The 21,208-nt window shown below is 38.5% G+C and overlaps 1 protein-coding gene across 2 annotated transcripts in view; it reads left to right on the top strand.

Annotated features, from left to right (window-relative positions):
- Positions 1-20,459, top strand: part of PPM1B (protein phosphatase, Mg2+/Mn2+ dependent 1B) — a 35,964-nt gene extending 15,505 nt beyond the window's left edge. Inside the window, exons 2-6 of one of the 2 annotated variants that reach the window (XM_072409773.1) lie at positions 905-1,764; positions 5,003-5,120; positions 7,784-7,895; positions 9,361-9,418; positions 15,710-20,459. In XM_072409773.1, the coding sequence (XP_072265874.1) occupies positions 919-1,764; positions 5,003-5,120; positions 7,784-7,895; positions 9,361-9,418; positions 15,710-15,739 (1,164 nt within the window). In that variant the 5' untranslated portion in view covers positions 905-918 and the 3' untranslated portion in view covers positions 15,740-20,459. Of the gene's footprint in view, positions 1-904; positions 1,765-5,002; positions 5,121-7,783; positions 7,896-9,360; positions 9,419-10,296; positions 12,869-15,709 lie in introns of those variants that run through there. The other variant, XM_072409772.1, reaches the window with a different exon arrangement.
- Positions 20,460-21,208: the final 749 nt, after the last annotated feature.

Genomic DNA, 21,208 nt, shown 5'->3' with positions numbered 1-21,208 from the left:
TATATATATATATATATATATATATATATATATATATATATATATATATATATGTGTAAAAAGATTCCATCTCTAAGATAATCTGGTCAGTGGATGTACCTAAATAATCTTTATAATTTCACAAGGTAGCTTGTCCTCGGGTGACTTTCTTATCAGAAACAAGCCATCGTGAGCTTGTAGGGAAGTCTCAGATTAAAAAGCTTTACCCAATTTAGTAGCTCTTCTAAGTACCTAGGATAATAGCCCTGCAATAGTAATAACAATGCTATTAAAAGCTCCGTTGTCAGAAGACAACAAAAGCAACCTGGCTCGTAAATGCTTCGTCCTCGTCCTAGTACAAATATGTGAATGAGAACGTTATTGTGAGATGAGAGCTAAAAATTGGTATTACATGATCTGCAATGTGGAAAACCACCTTTTACACATATGTCCGTATAAGAGATTTGCTAATCTGAACTCAAAATAGTTACAATATAAATAAATGCTACCCCCTCTTATTCGAACAATGCTGTGATCTTCCCAGCTCCTTTTAGCTGTGCGCACCACCCAGCACTTTTCAGGTGGTTACCTAAGAGTTGGGTCACAATATAGAGGCTGCCACCAGCCTACAATTCCCATCCAGCTTAAAAAATTCTGGGTTTAACATCGCCTTGCATAAATGTTTCACAGACTGTGGATGTGAGCTGAATAATTCTTAGACACCAAACAATGGACTTCTATCAATAGAAAAAAAGAGGGGGCTCTTTATATTGAATATTAGTTTTGATTATTTTACTTTATTAACCATGTTGGTGGGGTGGTTGTTTTTAACTAGAGCTCTTTATTTCATTTATTTTTGAGAGTTTTGGTAGGGGCTGGTGTTTTCTTGAGCATGTTAACTTATCATTTCTTTCCTTTTTCCTAGATTGATTACTGAAAATGGGGGCATTTCTGGACAAACCCAAAACTGAGAAACACAATGCTCATGGAGCGGGAAATGGCTTACGCTATGGACTCAGCAGTATGCAGGGTTGGCGGGTGGAGATGGAGGATGCTCACACTGCTGTGGTGGGTATCCCTCATGGCTTGGAAGATTGGTCTTTTTTTGCAGTTTACGATGGCCATGCAGGGTCCCGCGTTGCAAACTACTGTTCTATGCACTTACTAGAGCATATCACAGACAACGAAGACTTCAGGGCAGCAGACACAGCAGGATCTGCTTTGGAACCTTCTGTAGAAAATGTTAAAAGTGGCATTCGAACTGGATTTTTAAAAATTGACGAGTACATGCGCAACTTTGCTGACTTAAGGAATGGTATGGACAGAAGTGGCTCTACAGCTGTTGCAGTCCTCTTTTCACCGAGCCACATGTATTTCATCAACTGTGGGGATTCCAGGTCGGTTTTGTTTAGGAGTGGACAGGTTTGCTTTTCTACACAGGATCACAAACCCTGCAATCCTAAGGAGAAGGAGAGGATTCAAAACGCTGGGGGCAGCGTCATGATTCAGCGCGTCAACGGCTCATTAGCAGTCTCTCGTGCCCTCGGGGACTATGACTACAAATGTGTTGATGGCAAAGGCCCTACTGAGCAGCTTGTGTCTCCAGAGCCCGAGGTCTATGAAATTGTACGGGCAGACGAGGATGAGTTTATAATACTTGCTTGTGATGGTATTTGGGATGTCATGACCAATGAGGAGCTTTGTGAGTTTGTCAAGTATAGGCTGGAGATCACAGATGACCTTGAGAAAGTGTGTAATTCTGTAGTGGACACCTGTTTACATAAGGTAAGTCATTAGTGGGTGTGATTGTATGTCCATCATGTATATTACAAACAAGGTTGGTTTAGTTACTGTTGCCCATTTCCAGTATACAGTAGTTTGGTGAGAAATGCATGCATGATTCTTTTTCTGGCCTGACTATGGTGGGCAAAGCAAGTTGTATAAGGAGTAGCATCCTATGCCTCTGTTGGGTTATGTCCACCCCTGTGCAAAACCCTCCAGTACCAATTATCTCAGAAAAAGTAGGCAGAAAGAAGGCCAGCAAGAACAAATTTTCCCCAAAGCCATCATTTGCCCAACATGCTCCATCACTAAAGGCCTCAATTCATAAAGGGATCCTGGCAAAAACAGCCTCATGAGGCAGACTATGCTGCAGGTATATGTGTAGGCCCAAGCAATTTTCTGTACTTGAAGAGAGTTTACTTGACCATATTAAACTTGTGAGTTTGCAAAATCAAAAGGCAGCCCCATTGTTGGGTGAATCAATTCCTGCCCGGTAAAACACACTGAATATACCAAGTATTTAGTGATCATTGTGGTATTGCTTTATAAATATTCCCTTTTGTGTTGGACTGCTAGGGGGGTTTCTAAAAGCAGCCTGGTTTCAGGGGGTTCAGATGGCATCAACCTTCAGCCAAGGTCATACAATAATGGTTTTTAGGATTTTGATTCTTTAATCAGATTCCTACAATTGACTTTTTCCCAACTTCTGCATCTAAGGAGTACTACTATCCCCAACGTTCCTGTATTTAATTGTAGCCATATCTCGTTTGTTTTTTTAAAGGGAAAATAATCCACTGCAGATCTGATAAGTCTTTGTAGACTTTTAGGCAATGCATTGCATCACTGGCTCTTCGCACAAGGCAAAGAGAATTTAATATGTTTATTAGTAAATTTCTAAGTAATTATTTTCTCCACATCTAGTCCACATCTCCATTATCTTCTCTTACATATAGTCTTGTAGTTCACTAGCTCTGCACAGGTGCGAAATTTCTATTAAATTACTATTTCATATCTCAAATCAAGCTTTGTATTTAGATAACAACCTGCAGTTCAACTTCTAATTGTCAAATGCATTTTGGACTAGACTTTGGTTTGTTGTAGGTGTAAAACATTTGTTTCTCTCATGCATTAAGTAACTTTTCTTATGCAGAGGTCTGTGGTAGGTGTATGGTTCTTTTGATCAGTGGTTTTCTTTTTATGACTGTCTTTCCGAGAATGTCTAATTTTACATCAGCCATAGCTCAATATATGACCAGGCAGTGTGCATGCAAGTCAATATTTTAGGCGGCTCAATTGTGACCATGACTTAATTTGGTTAAAGCTGAAGTCATAATTGTAGCTTTTTAGCGCACCAAAGTTCCAAGGAGATGTTCCTTTTTTTATTCACCTAGCATATTTAAAGAGGTTTCATTTACAGAACCTGTACATTTGAGGGATGCTTGAACAAATGTCACATAAAACTGGCATTGTTTATTTTAATATTTAAAAAAAATCCATGAATTTTGGTAAGTCACACTACTACACTCATCACAACTTCAGTCTATAAAATTGTAATCTAGTTTTCCAGAATATATGTTAGTGATCTGCACCTTTACGCAGACAAGATGGATTCTAAACCTTAGCAATTCACCAATTGATGTCTCAGAAAAGGATTAGAGGATTGACTGGCCCAGACCTGAGTTGAGTTTAATTGAAATGCTGTGGTTGAAATTGGAATAGGAAATTCATGCAAAGAAAGTCAATAACTAATTTTCAGCTAAAAGAATTTTCCATCAAAATATTTACAAGGCATACTTGTATATATTTTATTGTATCTGTCATTATCTGTAGGTTTGGTGTGAATATTGGTCTGCATTATCTTAGGTTGAGGTTCTTAATCAATTTCCATGGGGTGTTCTAACTTTAATATGACTCTATAAAGTTTTATAGTGACAGACTATTGTAATTTTCTCTAGAAATACATTCTATGGATTCCCTTAATGACTTTGATATGACCTAACCTAGGCTTTTGGTTACGTGATCTCTGCATTTTATGGGAAGGGGCATGATAAATCCAAAGAAAATGCATCTTTTGTAGTCTCTTCTCACTGTGAAAGTGTTAGAAAAATCAGCTCTAAAGAGCATTGTGTTGCTTGACAGTTTGCTATGTAACTTCACTCCCAAGTTAAGTGCTTCCAAAGCTATATAAGATGCATGTAAATATTTGCCATGATTTCTGCTGTGTTCTAAACTTCTAAGAACTAATTAAAGGAAGGGAAGTCTTTGCTTCAATCTCCCCAGGGGGCTTCCTATGCCTGGGGATGTTCTGTCACCCCGACTAGCTTTAAGTTGGAAGAGTAGAGTGGGAAAGTGAAGGCTTCTTATGCGTAAGTTATCTACTGGATAGCAGAGATTGCTGACTTCTAGTAATATCTTGATTAGGCTAAAGCTACGTACACACGTCAAATTTTTCTTGCCCGATAATTGGCTTAGGGGATATCAGGCAAGAATCTGACGTGTGTACAGCCCGCGTCATTCATCCTCAGTGAATCTGTCCTGGCGGATCCATGAACGATGAACGATCCTAATGCAAAGGAAGGGGGAGAGCGTGCAGCAAGTGCCAATCCATCACTCTCCCCCTCTCCATAGAGCAGAACGGTGCTGTATGTATGTACAGTTCTTATAGTTGGAAAGGATCATAAAGAATGCTTTCCAATGACAAGAATTGCACGTGTGTACGCAGCTTTAGTCTACACGGACATTTTCCCCAGCATTTAACCTGAGGCTTTAAAAGCCAATGTTTGAAATTCCAGTGCATTCCAGTAGGGTAATCTACACCAGGATGTTTCCTTGAGGGCTATCTATAACGTTGCTTGCAACGTTTAAAAAAAAATTAATACACCCGGTTAATGCTGGAAAATGCCCAAAAACATGGGTAATTGCTTCCATTGATTTTAAAGGGCAGTTTCCCCGCATTTTTAAGCACTTAAAAAAGGAAACGTGATGTAGCGTTTTAAAGGCAAGCTTTTAAACAATAATACAAGTGCATAAAACACATATAAACGCAGTAGGTACGTTTTACATGCGCTTTTAAAAATGTAGACCCAGTCTTAGCTAGCTGGCTTCAGTGACAATCTAAACGTTTCATCCACTTAAACAAAAATTTGGGCTGGAGTTCAACGTTATTAACAAAAACGGAAGAATGTCCATGGTTAAGTGGTGTACATTGCAATGTTTACCAATATGTTTATTTTATTAACAGGGAAGCCGTGACAATATGAGCATTGTACTGGTTTGTTTTCCAAACGCCCCCAAGGTGTCTGAAGAAGCCATCAAGAAAGATGCAGAGCTGGATAAACATTTAGAATCGAGAATTGAAGGTATGAATCAGTCTGACTTTAAATGATTTAACTTTGTGTGGTGTGTTGGGCTGCATTATTAAAGGAAGCATTGGTTTTACATTGAAATCTTCTTTGCGTTTAACTTTTATGTACTAATGCGCCAGTTTTCCACAACCTCCATGTATACTGCACCCTGACACTTTGCCCCTTTTATGTACCATTGTATATTGAGGAAGTTCACATCAATGCTAGGTGTGTACACTGTGACTTTATTTCATGTGTTCTTTTTAGTTGACCTAAACACAAGAATTTAATGCCCAATCAATTTGGTTAATAACAGGATTCCTGTTTGGAAATTTTGTGACTGAAATGTAAGTCATGTTCCTTAAAAAAGGCTTTATTCTGTTGAAAGTTAAAACTTTCTTGTTTTGGGTTAAGCAAAGTATTAAAACACCTGCTTTCTTTGCCATCCGTATCCCTTCAGGGAATTCCTACTTTACTGTATATCCTGCCACATAGACCTAGCAAGAAATGGGATAATCTCTCCCAAATTGGAGATGAAAATTCTCATTACAACAGGTGTCCCAGCTGGAAGAATTCTCCCCCCTGTTGTCTCAACTCAAACTTTAGAACCCCGATTTACTGTCATTTCATGACCGTGTTCCCCTACCTGGAGGTTAAGGATGGCAAAAAACCTGATGGATTCTCACCCCTCCTTGCTCCACCCAAACAACTTTAAAGAATTTTCTTATATACCCCAATAAATAAGCAGATTGTAATTTTATTGGTCCTAGTTGTCTACCTCATCATTGTATTATTCTTCAAAGTTGGAAAGATGTTAAATGGTTGGAGATATTTATGTCCATAATATACAGCTATATTGACAGCAGCTTTTTTTTTCCCCCCATAAGCACAAAATCATTTTCTTTTTGCAGGTGTGTTTAAAAAGACCGCTTTGTACCTGTTTTTTTTTACTTTTTAATTGCATTTTCATTAGGGTGTCAACAAGCAGTTTAGTTTTTCTGTTTTAGATCCTATAGATCTTATAAAACATGAGGTTGTTTTCTCTTGTCTAATGTAACATTGTAGAATTGAACGGCTGACTTCCTGCTGTTCTTTTACCAGTTCTCACCAGTGTTATAGTAGGGTGTAATCTGCATGGGTGATTTTTAGTTGTCTTCACTTGATTGCTAAAACAATGAGGGCCTATAGAGCAAGCTGTATGGTCTTGTGTAGCCAAGGTTACCAAAGACCCACGCAGCGCCGCAATTAAAGGAAGTTTATGCTGTGCTCAGAGTTTTTAGATATGTAAATGTATAGATCGAGTACATAATGCCAGCATTGAGAGTTTTCTTTTCTGAATGGTAGGTGTTTGTCAAAATCATTGACTATTTTTAGAGCATAAAGGTGGTCATTATAAAAAAGGAATAATTATAAGTGAGTATTTATAATCTATGAATTGTTTGTAATTATCTACGTGGAAAACAGCCATGTTTGTTCAAAGCTATTATGAAGACAGCCAATGTGCTGTAGTTTGGGGAAACCAATGGTAGGCCTTTGACGTCCTTCCCTCAAAAGTCTGTAGGCACCATTGTCAATAGGCTTTTGCCAGCTTTAGAACTACTTTGTTCCCCATACAAGTCTGTGGGCATGCTAAATCGGCTGGGCACTGGCATTGAATTTGCAGGATTCCAAAGTCTTTGACTTTGCTTATTGACACCAGCCTTAGGCTTCATACACACGTCAGATGATTCTCGTCCGATAATTGACTCATGACTGATATTGGACAAGAATCTGGCGTGTGTACAGTGCTAGTCGTCCATTGTTCCAATGACGATCCTGGCATATCAATGGATGACAAACGATCATAATGAAAGTGAAGGGGAGAGAGCACAGCGGGGTGCAACTCCATCATTCTCCCCTCTCTGAAGAGCAGAATGGTGCTTTATGTCCAGCGCTCATTCATGCATCATGCAGTCTTTTGAAAGGATCGTGAAGGATACAGTATACAATATACATGCACATAGCCTTAGAATAAAGGCAATGTCTCAATTCTGTCTACTTTGTTGGAGCCCCCCCCCCCTTCTGTTTTTAACTTTGCAGCGTCTGTGGAAAAATATAAAAAATCGGCCATTATGGCAAGTTGAAATGGCACATGGCAGAAATCCAACCTCCACCTAAGTGTTCTGGATGTTCTCCCTTTCATCTAAAATCGCACTCTGAGATACCTTAAAATGACATCCAACAACGGAGCATCCACCTTGAATTTACAGGAGTCTTAAAGAAAATAAATAACAGGCTCTCTGTGGCTTTTAAAAACATTAAATGTACTTTTAACACACATGTGAGTTCAAAAATCCCTGTTCATGTGCCCATCCAGCCACAGACTTGGGCAGTTGCCCAACTGAGTCATTGGATCACATAAGAGGAAAAAATTTGCAGATTACATATAAGTGTAAAATGTTGACAATGAACAAGCAGTGCAGCGTTGTGGGTTTTTTGTTTTTTTCTTGTTACATACTGTGGTCCTGGGTCACACTTCCCTTAATAACATGACTTGCTGTTAGCATAGTTGGTATGCTTCTGGGTGATATAAGTTTACATAAAGCTCTGTATTTATAGCAACACTGACTGATGTTGCTATGGTCTGGTTTGTGTCATTGTTGCCAAAATAAAAAATTGTTACTATTTCTTCTTTGTAGAAATCATGACAACTGCTGGGGAGGAAGGAATGCCAGATCTCGCTCATGTAATGCGCATCCTGTCAGCAGAAAATATCCCAAATTTACCACCTGGAGGTGGTTTAGCTGGAAAGTGAGTGACTGAATGTGTTATTTATGGAAAATTGAGGATGTGCCTAATAAAAGGATTGATTTTAAACCAAACTCCTGGAAACATGCAGACTCCTTTGAGTTTGGTTATTTTGATGAAAATGCTGGATAGCATAATATTAGACAGCATAATAGCATAGCATAGTAGCATTAATATTACACAGTATATAATGCTGACATTATGCAGTGCTGTACAAAGACCATAGTCATGTCACTAGCTATCCCTCAAGGGGGCCCACAATCTAATGCCCCTACCATAGTCATATGTCATTAGTACAGTTTGACATTTTTAGGGGGAGGCCAATTTACCTTACTGCATGTTTTTGGAATGTGGGAGGAAACCAAAGTACCCGGAGGCAACTCATACAAACATGGGGAGAACTTCAAACTCCATGCAGAGAGTGACCTGGCTGGGATTCGAACCTGGGACCTAGTGCCGCAAGTGCTAACCACCGAGCCACCTTTATTGTACTAAAGTACATGGGCGGAGGAAGGGCCCATCTATGTCTTGGTGCTCCCTCATTTTACAGGCTGAAGGCAGCAATCGTGACCTATTGCTTACAATTAACATTACCTTTTACCTGTGTGTTTAACTCTGTGCCATGCCTTCTTCTACCCTCTATCGATCTATTTGTGTCATGGAGGCCTCGTGGGCTATTAGTGAAATATAGAGAATGACAAAGGTCGGGTTTACTACAGGTTTGCTTAAAATACAATTTTTTTTTCTTCTTTTAAATGTCCCAAGGCTAAACAAATATATTTTTTTTTTCTATTCGTAATTTTCTATTTTAACTATTTCAAGTGGGAGGTTTTGTTTTCTACATTAGTGAATTTACAGCCTGCTGAAAGGCCAAGCTGCTATTTATGTACCTGTGTTCCTCCGATGTAAAGCTAACCAGCAGTTTACTTTATTGCGTCCCAATGTAACTGCATACAGTTACCTTCTCTTAATATGCCTGCAGCTGATCTTTCCCTAATCAGATATTACAAGTTGGTTCTTTGCTCCAGCCTTGGTTTCATTTGCGTGAATGTTGTTCCCACTGCACTAATGAAGTTATCTGTCCTTTTAGTCTAGTTTTTCTTAGGATTCGGAGTCCATTAAACAAAAGCCACTGGCATGTGGATCTGTGTAGCGGTGGGCCTTCTGGCCTGGAGTGCCAGGGACTTTCTAAATAGGACATGATTCCACAAGCATATGCCTTCAGTAGCAATCTTTAATAAAACCCCTAACAGTCAAGGCTTTAAACACTTTCCATTGGAGCACAGACTCATTCAGCACATTGTAGTGAAGCAGGGCATGGCACAGACTGGCTTTTTCTAAAGCCCCAACATTGTTTTTTTATGTTGAGTTTGTAAATCTACATCTCGTATTCAGTCGTTGCTGTGACAATAACTTTGTTTCTTGATAAATATTGTTGGTGATGCTAACTGGTGTAATGTCTTTGCAGACGCAGTGTCATTGAAGATGTTTATAATAGGTTGAATCCACATAGAGACAATGATGGGGTAAGTTTTAATAATTAATAGAATGCCTTTTGTTTTCCCTTTGTACTGCTACATATTTTAGAACTATGCAAGTTGCAACCTAAATCTGGCCACATGGATAAATCAAGCATTGACTTAAGGTGATTTTGGGAAACACTTCGAAGGCTGACTAATCTATGATGTGGGAAATGTTCAAGAGTCCTATCCATGTCAATAAGGAAGCTGTCACTGCTGACTGACCTTAAAGGTCACTGACCCCAAACAAGCATGAATACTTTGATGGATGCATAATTCAGGTCATTGGCTTGGCTTGGTAAGGTTCCCTGCCTGAAGGCAGACATATCCAGTCATCAGTAGCAGATTTTTATTGACAGTCATTTTTAAATCCTATATTTATTTTTTTTGTACTTATCAAGCTAAACCATAAAGCTCATAGCTAAACAAACTGAAAATTATCAAGGAATAAAAACTTTTGTTATCGTACGATAATCCCACACAATTTAGTCTGCCATGGAAGTTACTCCTGCCAAGAAAAGTCATTTGAGCTTATTTTATACTTTAATAAAGCCACTTCTCCGTACATTTACCATAGAATTTTTACATCCTGGGCTATAATGCTGTTCTTAAGCACAGATGTTTTGGTGCCTTTTCAATGTGCAGGGGACTTTTCAGTTGTTTAGGTTGTAGGTCTGCTTTGAGCTATTAAAATATCATCATCCACTAGAATTAGTTTAGAACTATTCAAGCTTTATTAGTTTTGTCGTAGATATTCTCTTAATACCAGTCGTACTTCTATTGATGTAATGCAGACGTAGGTATTTTGTTTTTGTATGTATGTGGCATGTGTAGAATGACACTTTTTTTACGTACTGACACTGGGGTCTTGAATCTTAAACAAGGACCCCACTGGATCAGACGAAAATGCAGCACATGGAAAGTTGGTGGAAGCTCTCAGGGAACTGAGAATTAATCATAGGGGGAACTATCGTCAACTCCTGGAGGAGATGCTTTGTAGTTACAGGCTAGTAAAAATGCAGGGTGAAGAGTCCGCTTCTGGTTCAACACAACCTCCTCGTGACAGTGTGGAAACCGAAGACGTACCTGAAAACCAGACCTGTTCTCCAGTGGACAGACCCTCAGATGCTGAAATGCATGATTCTTAACTTTATTTTTTCACCCACCTTGGGTGTAGGTGATGTATGTAAAAGTAGAATCTAAAACCTCAATTAGTGCTTAGGTCATGTGTGTCTTTCTGCCATGTTTGTTGTAAGAGTTGAGTCATGAAGTGCTCAGTAGAACAAAAGAGAATAAATCTTTACTAATGCAGTTATGTCAGAAAAGTATTGCACAGCCGGCAGCCATGATGTCAGCTTAATAAACTGCAGACAGCTCTGCTGTTCTACTTTGCATTGCAGACTTCTTGACCCATTTTTGCCTGTTCTTGGGTAAAACAATTATTGGTGATGGGGAAAGTTTAAAAACTGCCATGTGCTTTTGACCCTATATGAATGCAGGTAGTTTGTATTGCCTGCTTGCTTTCAGTGATCTGTCTGCAGGAGTTTCTTTACTTCTCCGTCCCCTCTCAGCCTTTATGAAGCCATACAAGGGACCCTCACTCTTGCTGTGTTCTCCATAAAAGAACTAGGTGACCTAAACACCTGCATTCATCCAAATCAGATTTAAACAGGCTGATCTATTTGTGTAGTATACTCATTCCTTTATTCAGGCGTTTTGGGCGTCATTTAATTATAAGAATTTTTAATGCTGCAGCTATTAATAGGTAGTTTGAGCTGGGGGTCTTATGCATCAAAATCTGGTCCCTTTTTCCTCGTAGGAAATGACAGGATAACACTCAAGTTTTTGCTGTTGCTTATCGATTTGTAAAACTAGTGTCTGTTTTATATGCTGTTGCATTTTAGACTTTTGACATTCTACTTATCTAAGTTCTTGATTTTAAAATTATAAAATATTTAAACTTGCATCATTTTTATATTGTGGTGTTCTGTAGGACTTTGTGATGAGGTTTTATAAATTTTACAGTAGCATGGCATTGGCCATATCACTTAAATTTGGTATAACAGTACTCTTAGGTATTACATGTTTTCCTTTACAGCCCAATAAAGAGCTCTTAAGTTTATTCCACATTTTATTCCCCAGAGAAGTTCTCCCTGTATCTATTAGGAAACTCTACAGGAAAGCCTTGTGTGGCTTACCTTTATATATTAGTAAAGTTTTAAACATCTTTAAGTTTGTTTCATGACTGTTGAAGTGACAACTATTCATGAATTTTCAGTGTTCAAGCCAGAATTTTTTTCAACTGGTTGGGAAGAAGTTGTAGGTGGTGGGTGGAAGCTCCTGTATTGTCAACCAACTTTTCAGTAACCACCCAAAAACAGCTGGGTGGTTACTGAAAAGTGCCGAGTGGTGCACCCAGCTAAAAGAGGCTGGGGAGAACATTGCTTCAAACCCTCTGCTGGTGACTATTGCCAATAATAGATGAAGAACATCCTTGACTGCTAATACCTTTTAAAGGTACGGTTCTTTGTGGGTAAACTTTTTTTTTTTTTCCTTTGTGAGATTTCATAGGATACAACAAGAAAGGAGAAAAAAAATCTCCAGGTTGCAGATAGTGTTCATTGAAAAGAAAAAGAAAAAACAAATTTTAATGTACAAAGTGTACTTGGCTTGTGTTTACAAAGTTCTAAAGCTGGAATAGTTGCTCTGGGTTTAGGTCAGGAGCTTTGTGGGCAGTAAACTAATCTGTGTTAGCGGGAATAGATGGAGTTTCTTAAGCACAGTAGATTGCATTCACCATAGACATGATTACCCTTCAAAGGCAGCTGTTGTATATCGCCTCCTATGTAGCTGCTTTTGTTAGACCACGTTACACTGCCATTCCATGTGTTGATTATTTGACCCAATAATAGAAATTTCTGAGGGTATCTTTGGATTAATGTTTCACTTTCAGTATGAATTATGGATGCCTTGCATCCACTGGCCAGTAGGGATAGGGTACTTTCGCAGATATCTTCCAACCGTCAAAGCTGCAACCTCCCAGAGCTTAGACATCCTGCTTTGCTGTGAGCAAACCAATTCTAAAAACTTGCTAGTAATTCAACACAAAGCAATTTGGCCTCCAAGTTCCCAAATGGAACCCCCTAATGTGCTGGCCAGAGGTTAAGTGTTTATAGCAAGCTTAGCCCTGATAATTTGCAGGCCATGCTGTAATAAACTGGGCTTGTGTTTATAGTAGACAAAGACAAATCCTAATGATGGAAATACAGTATTTTACTTTTTTGAAGTGGAGATATTTTGAAGCCATTTATCTCAGTGATTACATGTGAGATTTTACTTTACATTTTAGCTGTTTGAATGTATAATTTCCTTGTTTCTTAGATGATTTGTAATAAATGCAAACTTTAGTGTAAAATGTTAATTCTGCTAAATAAAAACTCCAGTGTTTGGAAAACATTCACTGCCCTTTTTCTTTTATGAGAATGCTAGCTACGATCTGTATATATGTTTCATGGTGTTTGCGTTGTATGATGTATTGGCTGTTCAATTTCCTGTCTATATATCGATTAAATTAGGTAGCCATTCAGGGTATGTTCTTGTTAGATCTTTCATTTGAGTCCTGGCACTAAACCGTATTTTTCAGGAAAACAATGCAAAATGGTTACTCATCAAGCCCAAATATTTTTTTAGGTGTGAAATATAGGGCCCTAATTTATGGTTAAGGCTAGGTACACACGTGCAATAGTTCTCGGCCGATATCAGACACGAATCTTGCGTGTGTATAGCACTCGTTGTCCATTGTCCTTACCACCATCCTGGCAGATCCACGGATGATGAACGACAAACAATTGTAATGCAAGTAAACAGAATAGAGCGCAGCAGGGTTTCGCTCCATCGTTCTCCCCTCTCCATGGAGCAGAATGGTGCTGTATGTACACCGTTCGTTCATGCATCGTCCAGTCTTTGGAAAGGATTGTGAAAGATCCTTTCCGATGACAATTATTGCATGTGTACATAGCCTAAGCTATATGGATGACTTAAATATTTTTACTGGGTGAATAAAACAATTTAGCTTGAACTAGTCCCATTTGCTTCAGATACGCAGGAGAAATAAATGAGACAATGGCTCAGTCATGCTACTAGAATCTCAACTGATTACTAAAAAAAAAAGAAAACATCCCAGGTAGCAAGCAGTAGCAATAAATCACACATATTGAGCACAATTCAGATTGTTCTACTTTATTTTTGCTTGTGTTTTCTGTTTTCTACATAACGTTTATTTGGAACGTTGCTAATTCATTGCAACCGATTGTTAATCATTTTAGTAGCATGGTTACCTGAACTAAGATCTTCTGTGAAATTATTTACCTATTCAAGCAATAGTTTAATAAGAACCATGGCCTCACATTAAAAAAGCACAGGGTCATTTGTATTTTCTACATGTTCTGCAAAATCCCGGTTGGGCTTTTCGTGGTGAGGTGATCGCTATACTTTACTGCTTCTTTGGAGCAGTTACCATTAGAGCAGCTGTGCCAATTTTCACTACACTGGAATTAGGATTTTTGCAGAGGGGTCAGCTGACTTCTTTCTTGTCTAATTCTGAACCTGGCGGCTTATCCCCTGCCTACTACAACTGATAACTTCTTCTGTTGCCAGTACTCTACCAATGTCTGCATCAGTGTCCTGGAGGGGGGGGGGGGGGGGTTGTTGGAGACAGGATTTGCATCAGTGAGGCATGATGGATTTTTTTAATAGTTTGTTTTTGAAGGGTTGTGTAACTTATAACTAAATTTGATTTGATGGTTGGGTTGTACAGGAGTTCTTTAAATTTGTTTCCATGATGCTTGTACTACTGGCATAGGAGTATAGGAGTTATTTTGTCTTAAGTAGCATCTTAGTGTTCTAATGTAATATGATAGGAGGGTCTAAACAAAAGAAAGGTAGCTTTAGGTGCTACTCTTCATTTTGGTAAGTTCTAATTTTCTCTATGAAGCGTTTTCTCTTAGCATTTTCAAGGCTTTCTGTGCCAGTTAAACATGACTCCATTCAGTGTCATTTTCCAACACTCTTCTCTTAAATAAAGGATTAGGCCCACGTTCTTTATAGTTATGTTTGGCTTACAAAGATACTTGCAAAAAATCCAATGAAGTGCTGAGTTGGCCAACATAAAGAATGTTTTATGTGTGATGAGTTTCTCTATTGGGCTCCGTGGAGACAGAAGAACATCAGGAAAGCACAACAGGATGTTCACGGGCAGCATGAAGAACATGTCTCTTATTGTATTTTGTATATTGCACTGGGTCTGTGATGTACTTACTCTGCATGGTTTCATCTGTGAATAGTCTGTCCATGCTTGTCACTACACACATGATGTATAGACACTTCCAAAGGTCTTGTTACACATAGCTGGACGTTCATTTTATAGGGTGTGGTATTTGTATTGATGTAAAATGACATAAAGGTAACCATTTTCTGAGCTCTGTATTTTATACCATTAAAGGGTATAGAATTGTGCTTGAGTGAATCAGGTTATTGCCCAGCGGATCTCCTTGAACATTCATTCTGGGAGACTTATTGTAGCATTCATTCATAGATTTTCTGCTCTGCTCCATACCAGCCAACTTCTAGTCCTCTGGCACTTTTCTGCTGCATGCTGGGCATTGTTAGATTTTTATAGATGTCTGTGGTACATCTAAATAATGCCTTAATAAAGTTTCAACTTTAAAAGGTAACTCCAAAATGCTTGGCTACATTTGTATTCACTGACAAAGGTACTTTTGGTCCTTTTAGTTTGTGTTTCGGACATATTTCCACTAATGTGTTGGTGCTCTGGGTTGCCATTTTTGTGCATTGATGCTGCCTATTTGTATGAATGGGTTACCAAACCTAAACTCCTAACAATACACATGCTGTTTGGAAAACACAGTGAGAACAAACATTTAATGTGCATGCTTAATATCTGTGCTCAAGGACTAAAATGGTGCTGGGACCAGCTCAAACTTTCAGGTTATGGTTTTGCACTGCAAGATCTCTGGATGTCTGCCACAGAATACTTTAGTTGGTAACCTGTCTCCTGAAATTCCAGCAACGAATAGTCTTTGGAAATTTCAGCCAAATTTGTTGCTTGAAATAAAAACAAATTTATTGGCTAGTATAACAAAGAAATGCTCATATTTCCATCCTGTGTCTACATCTACAGTTGACTTTTTTTTTATCTATAATATACCTGAAACAAGAACAATCTACAAAGATCATTGGTCACAATTTTGTTATATATTTTCTTTTTCTTTCCTGTAGGGTGCTGGCGATCTAGAAGACCCATGGTAGCCTTTCAAAACTCCTAATGTTTTTGGTCTGGAGTAAAAGGGGGAAAAACTTTTATCTCGGTTCTCTTCAATCCAAGGAGAGATTGTGGTGGAGCGTCAGCTATGTACAAAAAAAATGGGCAAAACAAGAAATAATTAGTATTTTGCACCATTTATTGGTTTGTTTTATAACATTGTCACACTTAGCAGTATTTTTGCCAGCCTCAGGATTTTTGGTCACCTGTGCAGCAGCATTACTCCTTTTAACAGGTAAAATTGGAGGGCCTTGCAGCGCAGCGTATTGCAAAGCACCTTTGGTGCTAATGAGCTTAGGAAGAAATAAGCCTCATGCAGTTTTGTTAGATGTATCGAGGTGCATGCAGTTGTACTTGAACAGGTAGGGCACTTCCGAACTAAAACTCCACACACGCATGTAAAAAACACATTGTTGTATGAGACATTACTTTTTTTTTTCTACTTTAATTGATGGTTTGGTTGTTCCACTGGACTACTTGGTTTATTAAGGGAAACCATTCTGCCACCTTTATTTCCAAAAATGTAGATTTGTTTAAGGGGTCAGTCCACTCAAAGCTGATATTTCAATTTAACATGTTTAGCAGAGGGTTGAAATACCCACTTGGTTTTTTGTATCTCAGGGATGTCCCTCCCTTTAATGCTTTTTCAAAGTTAATAAGGGAATTTTTACTTCTATTCTCTACAGTTTTTGAGAACCAAGAAGTGAGTGTGAAAGTAGGCTCTGTATAAAAGGAGCTGAATTTGGCATTTTTGGTCTTTCTCATAAAGGACACAGGCTCTGTCCACCCTGGGTACCCTCATTGCAAAGTTGTCTAGCTTTTTTTTTTTTTTTTTTTTTTGAACATCTGTTGGACTTTTTAATCCCTTTTATATTCTTGAGAGACAAAAAGCCATTTTGTGATTCAGCCCACCGTTTGGCAATTTGGACTGAAGTGTGCGTTTTGAGTGAGCTAAATCTTTTGAAGTCCTATTGTTCATTTTAAATCTATTTCTGATGCATCCAAATGATAGATAGATAGATTAATTATAGAAAGCAGCTACATCTCCAGTGGAAAAGTATATGGTCTGAGAAGCCTGTCCCTGCCACCATACTGCTGAAAAGTACTGTTATGTGTAAAAGCAGTAGTATCTTTGCAGAGATCCAGTACAACCCTTGGCGAGCCAGTACTAAAGTTCCGCTATCAGGACAGCTCATGTTCTTTGCTGATTGGAGAGCTCCAGTACTGACTTGCACTGTGACAGAGCATGGGTCCTTCTGCAGCATACCAACGGAGGACAGGCTTCTCCTTTGAAACTACTTAAAATGTAGCTGTAAAAAATTAAACCCCAGTTTGTAAAGCACCTGAAATATTCAATTTCATTCAAACTGAAATGTCATTTGGGCTTTGAAGGTTACAATTTAACAGCATCTGCAGAATTGTGGTTGCTGCCATTTGTAATTTAATTGTGAACAGATCATGGAATGGTCTTTCCTTCACCTCTTTGTAAGTCACTAACCCAGCAGCAAGCATTTGTATCGGGTGATACCCACGTGCTTGTTCTGGGTCTATAACGTCCGAGTAGTAGGACAAGGATCTGGATGGCCAGGAGACGTCAGTCTGCAAGGGCAGCAGCTGTATTTGTACCCTGACAGGTTCCTTTTGAAGTACAAACCATGTGTTAGGTAGCTTGGCCCTCCCAGCCCTTAAGTTTGCAATTTATGCTGGGGGTTGAAATTCCTATACAGTATGAGGGTGAAGACTAGGGCCTGTGACAACTATTTTGTATGAACTTTAGTTAATAACACATAACAAAGGACATTTGTAATTGTCTCTTTAAAAGACCTTTTGTCATGGCAGAACCTACCACCCAAACACATCACTCTGTTTAGGTTCTGATGGAAGCAGCCATTTAATTGCTTAGTGTTTTGTGGCTGTGAAGCAAAACCAAAATCTGGTTTTTGGGGAAAACCTGTTTAGCCCACTTTGTGCAATGCAGAAAAGGCATCCACTCACTGTGTTGTGATTGTGCTGCTGTCTTTTACATCTGTAATTCCTGATGTTTCAGTTCCTGATGGTCCCCAAATTTAGTTAAGATTGTACTGGTATTACTTCAGAAGGGGGCAGGTTAACATAGCATGATGGTGGGAAGCAGGCCCATCCTCCACAACACATGTAGATTGCAGATGTTGGCGCATACTAGTTTAGTTCCAAAGTAAAACTTTTCAAGGTTCCATAAAGCCTTTAAATTACCTTTTAGTCTTATCGTACTAATGTTGAATCCAGATCTTAGAGAGCGCACTGGCAGTAGCTTTAATCTAGTTTTTAATGTTGGTTAACGGTAGAGCTGTATAAGGACTTTAAGTCATCCTATTTTGAATGGGTTATCATCAAAAACGCACCTACACCATTTTTGACAATGCAAAGAATTCACATCTGTGGTGAACAGTGCAGGAACATTTATTTACTATAAATGTGTTGGGGATGCCATTCATATACCCATGAATGTGTATGATTGCTACAAAAAACATACATTTTAAAATTATGAATTTGAGTGTGCACTTCCCAGCTGTCATATTTACAGTATTACCATCTCCATCATGTCTACCAATTATGTGTTAAGGACCTGCTTTGACCGGATGTATATTGAGGTAGACCCTCAAACCTGCATGGCTTTTGGTAAATCTAAATGAGATCACAATCCAATTACAGCAAATGTAGTCATCTCTACAGCTTAAGCCTGGAAGTGCTGGACCCATGTTTCTTTATCAGAATGTAAGAAAAAACCAAAATGTATTTGAACCTTTATTTGCTGTTCAGTGTTCCAAAAGTGATGGTACACAAACTCTATCAGTGGCCCAGCACAGTAATCACACTAGATGACCAAAACTTGATGACTCTCAGCTGATATTTTTGGACACCCTACTCTAAAATCATGGACCATATGGAGTTCCAACACTCCTTTGTGGTTTTAACAGCCTCCAGTCTTTTTAACTAGGTTTTTGAATACAAAACACCAGACAGTAATTTTGGGTTATAATTGCAAGCCAGTTCTTCTCAATTAAGCTAACCCAAAAGTGTTAGTTCAGGTCAAGGGTCAGCATGCCGCCCAAGTTTTCTTTATGATGTTGACTTTATTTCAGCATTTCAAACTACAGTGGACAAACAGCCCCCCTGAATTATGTACTTTACTGAGATTGGACATTACAATGGTTTGAAAAGGTTCCTATGTTCTCTTGGCCATATAGTTAAGAGTTAGGCAATTTGCTACATGACTTGCATCCTCTTGTCCCCTGATCAAGGACTTACAAGGGAATGACTGCTTCCATGAGTCTCTATAGGCAATTGGTCTATATCCATGAAGGAAATCTGTGCCAACAGAAATAGGTGGCTACCACTGCGGACCTCAGTTGCTTGATCAGCGCCAACCATTTTCTCCTGATCTGTATACATCATGACAGCCTCTGATTTGCATACTTTTCTGGAATCTAGCATTTGCAGAAGTCACAAATGGCACGGCACCCTATTACATGTAGCACAGTTTTCTGTAATTGTTTGGTGTTTCCTTGTTTGGCCTGGCTTTTCCCTAAATTCAATGATTACCTGAAATGGGATCCCTGGTACATTCAGTCAGTTTTTTTTACCTTGTCACATCCTCTGCTGCAAACCTGCATCTCCCCTCTTAAACTAACCAAGAAAAACCCCAAATCCTTTTATATTGTAAATGATGACTTTTTCTGTTCATATGGTTTCCTAGGTTTGATTTCAGTGTAAAATGGTAGCATTGTGTAATGTGGGTATAACTTTTTAATTGTTTGCTTTCTGCTTCAAAGTTCATCTTAACAATTTGACTATATGTACTATAAATAAAATCTATTTTAAAGAAAATCTTAGCTAATAATACAGAGATATTTTCATGGGTTCTGTGACTTTTTTTTCCCCTCTTCCCAAACAATGGGCATGGTACAAGAGTGGCTGTCGTGAGGTACTTGAAGATTGTTGAAATCTATTTTTGCAATAACCTTGGTTTATATGTATTTGTTTTTCAATTTCTTTTAAGTTGTGCATGTCAGAAAATACTGTTTTATGCTGAAAAAGGAGCAAGAGAAGTATTTATCTAAAAAGCTATTGGAGGGGGCAATGAGGAATGTATACCTTGATTTTACATGCTGTGGAGTCCTTGTTAAAATTCTGCTGTTTTTAAACTGTTTTCAGCGAGATTGTTATTACTCCTTTTTTCATATTATTTTCGAGCTGATGACTGATCAACTTTGTGAAATAAACTGTAACTTTTCTTGCTGAATCAGAAAGCATACTTACATACTGGTACATAGATCTGCTATCCCGAATACATAATTTCCTTTCTGATTTTTATTTCGTCTTGTGTGTTTTTATTGTCTAAAAAAAAAAAAAAAAAAAAAAATATTGCTACCATACTTTATTTATTCACTAGATTTTAGGTTCATAAGTTAAAGTGTTATCCACGATGATGCAAATCTTTGTCCATTGGCTGGGCTATTTGGGTTTTATTTCCTCCCCCCATTTTCTTTTTACTCTCTCCCTTCTCCATGTTCCCTATATTTGGGTAAGAACTCAGAATGGCTTGATCAAATCTTTCCACTCTGGTCCAACCTGTACTGATACCTTCCCAGTATGATATTGTGATGTTTCATACAATACAGTGAACATAACCAACTTGTTTCCTTCAATAAAGGATTGCTAAAACTTCGTGTGGGCTGCTTTTTTTTTTTTTTTTTTATCTACACCATCCCGACCACCTTTACACATTCTGGTTATGATGCATTATACAAATGTGAGTACCAATAAAGAGGCTACAGAAGAAAGCAGCAAATTTTTTAAAAAATTCTGCTGTGTCGGGGAGCACTGATTTTAACCTTCAAACTGCCTGGATACATAAACGGATTTACGGCAGAATTGTCTTCATGAATTGTTATGAATCTCTAGAGCTGCCCAAACTTGTATATCTCAGAGGAATCCTTGGACCAATTTTAAGTCCAGGGCTAATCTGCAAAGAAAAATAATTAAGGGCTGGTGAGGAAAATTGCACTTTACAGTGCTGGTGTGAAAGTTACTTTTAGTTAGTTTTGAAGCTAAGTCATTAGCATGGTCATTAGCATTACCATGTGGCAATGGTCCTGGACTTATTTAGTAACAATCAAATTTGAAACTGTGAGTGTGAGGAGTGGCATAGCCATAGCATAGTTAGCTTTACCAACTGGCATTGCTCCAGGTTATATAGCTACAATAAAATGTCAGACCACAACTATGCCTGGCCTTTCCAATTGGCATTGCCCTGGAGCTATACAGCTGCAGGCAAATATGAGGTCAACCAGCCACAGCTCAAGGAACCCACAAAAACTTTGCTCTAGTGGTTTGACAGGTTTGCATTTATCAAACACACAAAAGTCTGCTTTGGAAACAAATCACCTAATTATCACTAACAACAAAGTTGTGTA

Source organism: Pyxicephalus adspersus, chromosome 4 (genome assembly GCF_032062135.1).
Source record: "Pyxicephalus adspersus chromosome 4, UCB_Pads_2.0, whole genome shotgun sequence".
Lineage (NCBI taxonomy): Eukaryota > Metazoa > Chordata > Amphibia > Anura > Pyxicephalidae > Pyxicephalus > Pyxicephalus adspersus.
This window is presented reverse-complemented; position numbering and strand designations above follow the sequence as displayed.